The 2,940-nt window shown below is 38.4% G+C and overlaps 1 protein-coding gene across 1 annotated transcript in view; it reads left to right on the forward strand.

The window, feature by feature from the left end:
- MPDZ (multiple PDZ domain protein) overlaps positions 1-2,940 on the forward strand; it is an 85,368-nt gene that overhangs the window by 55,804 nt on the left and 26,624 nt on the right. Inside the window, exon 25 of the mRNA XM_010143201.1 lies at positions 1,642-1,752. Within this exon, the coding sequence (XP_010141503.1) occupies positions 1,642-1,752 (111 nt within the window). The remainder of the gene's footprint in view (positions 1-1,641; positions 1,753-2,940) is intronic.

Raw genomic sequence — 2,940 nt, forward strand, 5'->3', positions numbered from 1 at the left:
CTGCTGACATAAAGAAAGCTGAATTTGAAACAGGAATTTAAGAGCATTTTACCCATGCTGAAGGATAGGGTAGCCAGCAGTGTTGCAGGGAGGAATTTATCTAGATTTCTCTTCTGCTTAGCCAATCCTGTGCTCATGCAGCCACTTTTGCTGTCTCACTTAAAGATACTGAAGAATGAACATACTGAAAGGAATTTGTCTTTACTGCGGTGATTATCAATAAAGGAGTCATTACACCATCTCCAGTGTCAGGCCATTAGGATCTGCACTCCTCTCTACCCTGCTGGATGTTGTTAACTCACTGTCCATCAGTAAGAACATAAAAAGCAGGGTGATAGAGGTGGTGATTCCTCCCCCGTATCAGACTGGCCTTGCTTTGCATGGTGAAACTTAAACTGCAGTTTGCTGTTTGCTGCAGATCCATATAAAAGATCTTGAAATAATATCTTTTGATTTTTATGAATGCCGCGATTGACAGTGATGCTTGCAGAAGTTATGAGTGGGTGCATGAAATTAAGTAGCTAATGTTGGTTTAATGTGACTGTTTCTAAATGGATTATTTTAGTTTCTCAAGTTGTGGCATATCTACTCTTTTCTTTCTACTAGCGTATACAGCGTTTCAGACATGGCAAATTGGAAAGACTTAGTGGTGGTGTTCAGTTCTCAAAGGCTTAGAATTTTCTCTCTCATTATTTTTGTTTTCACTTCATTTACATTGGATGGTTAAGTTTAAGGCAGAGTTAGACAATTTAAAGGTTAGCGTTAATCCTCATTGTATAACTTTGTGTGCAAGAATCGTCACTAACAAGTAACCTTTCTGTGTTAGCTTCTAGCTTTTTTTATGGTCATTGTGAGAATGCTTTACTGATGCTAACCTCACTATTACATGGTTCTTACCTGGATCGCAAGACACTGTTTTACACAGCAATACATATGAAGGCATGAAAAAAGGAACCAGAGAAAAATTTGTCCTTAGCCATCATTTGTGAATGCTTTCTTCCAGAAAAGAGAAAGCTTTTCAACTCTGACCTGAAAATTTAACATCTAGGGAAAGCATCTAGTAGCTACAACTAGTTTTATCCTGCTTTTGGGGAGGGGAAGAAAAAAAAAAAGGTACATCGTACTGACATGGAAGTGCTGGGTTAACGGTTGGACTTGATCTTAAAGATTTCTTCCAACCAAAACAATTCTGTGAGTCTATGATTTTATGACATAATACACCATAGTGAAAAACTCTCCAGCACCTAACGAGTTTCACTTTGCAAATCTCATTAAGTTCTAAGAGGTAGGTTATTCTGAGATAGGATTTACAGGAAGTGCTACTTGGGAAATGCCACCGCTCTCTTGTTACCATATCTCTCTTGTTACGTTGTCCATGGGAAAAAACGTTGAGGCTGAATCAAGAATGTAGAACCAAGAATGTTTTTAAAACATGGAGATTATTTATTTTATGTCCTTTCAGTGCTCTTGGAAATCCCAAACCTGTGTGAGAGGGAGCTCAGACCAACTCAGTAGAAATCTTTCCACTAGTAAGAAAGATTTGGGCTTAGGTTTAAGTCAGAGTTCCCTAACCAAAATGCAGAGGTGTCTCATGATTCTTGGAGCTTCTTGCAATGTTAAGATGAGGCCTTCCAATTACAGGTGGATGGAATTGACCTCAGAGATGCCAGCCATGAACAAGCTGTGGAAGCCATACGGAAGGCAGGCAATCCTGTAGTCTTTATGGTACAGAGCATTATAAGCAGACCAAGGGTAAGCATAAAGAAGATGGAAAGAGATGTAATACATAGTAATAGATGAAACAAATGTGGTGGTATTTGGGCATGGGATATTTAATCCTGAAAGTTCCATCTCAGCTATTTTAGGAACAAAGATTTGATTAAAATATTATTTCCATTTAGAATGAAATCGATTTGGATTTGGAATTACCCTCCAGCACGCCGTCCTCAAACTATTTTGAAAAGCCTCAAGAAAGATAATTTGTTGGGGGGCAGAGTAGGAGTCTAACTAAAACCAGCTCTTAGAGATTGACAGCATGTCTGAGAAGCGCATGCAGAAATACAGCACCTGTTAAAAATACCATTGGACATTAATGAAAGGACCTAGAAGTACACGGAAGTTTTCTGTCACTAAGTTTCATGGACATTGCAGACAAAAGCTACTGAGCTTTAATATAAGTTGCTTGCATCACTAGAAACTAAACTTCCTCATTGTAGAGTCTATGTAAGCTAAAGGTTTATTTACTAGCTGTCTCGTAACTCTTGTTCCCCTGTTCCCCAGCCAGAGTCTCTTTATAGCCCTTCTTCAGCTTCTGCTCCCTGTGGGCAGAAAACTACTAACCCGTTTTATCATCAGTCATCTAAGGTAAAGTTGCATGAAAAAGCTCTGTTGAATGTTGGTTATTGATACTCAAGGTACTAAAATAAGGCTTTTGCATTTGCTGTGATGTGAACAGAATTGCCACTGCTGAATGTTTAGGCTGGTTTGGGATGGGAATGATGCCATTACTTTATCACAACCTACTTTTATTTAGAGAATGCTCCTTTGCTATTTTTAATTGTAGTTCCTTGCTATCTCTTTTTTTCCCAATTATTAAGCTTGTTGGTTACTTCTTGACTGTTTATTAACAAACTCTTGTTTCTCTGTAAGCAGAAACATTGCAAATGCTCTCACTGTACACAGGCGTTGCATTGTGACCTTTGTGAATCGCATTATATTTATTGTCTTCATCTTTTAAACTTTGCATCTCTACCTTACAGTCAGATCTTATATAGGAATTTCCAGCCTTCATTCATGTGCAGCCACTCAGATAGCTAGCTGCCTGCACACAGTATATTTGATATGGTACCACTATGTATTTATCAAGGCAGTCAGTTTCAAGTGACATGTTGCTGAGTCAGGTTCTTAAACACACCCCCCCTCTTTTTTTTTTTTTTTTTT

Source organism: Buceros rhinoceros, unplaced genomic scaffold (assembly GCF_000710305.1).
Source record: "Buceros rhinoceros silvestris isolate BGI_N320 unplaced genomic scaffold, ASM71030v1 scaffold7829, whole genome shotgun sequence".
NCBI classification, from domain to species: Eukaryota; Metazoa; Chordata; class Aves; order Bucerotiformes; family Bucerotidae; genus Buceros; species Buceros rhinoceros.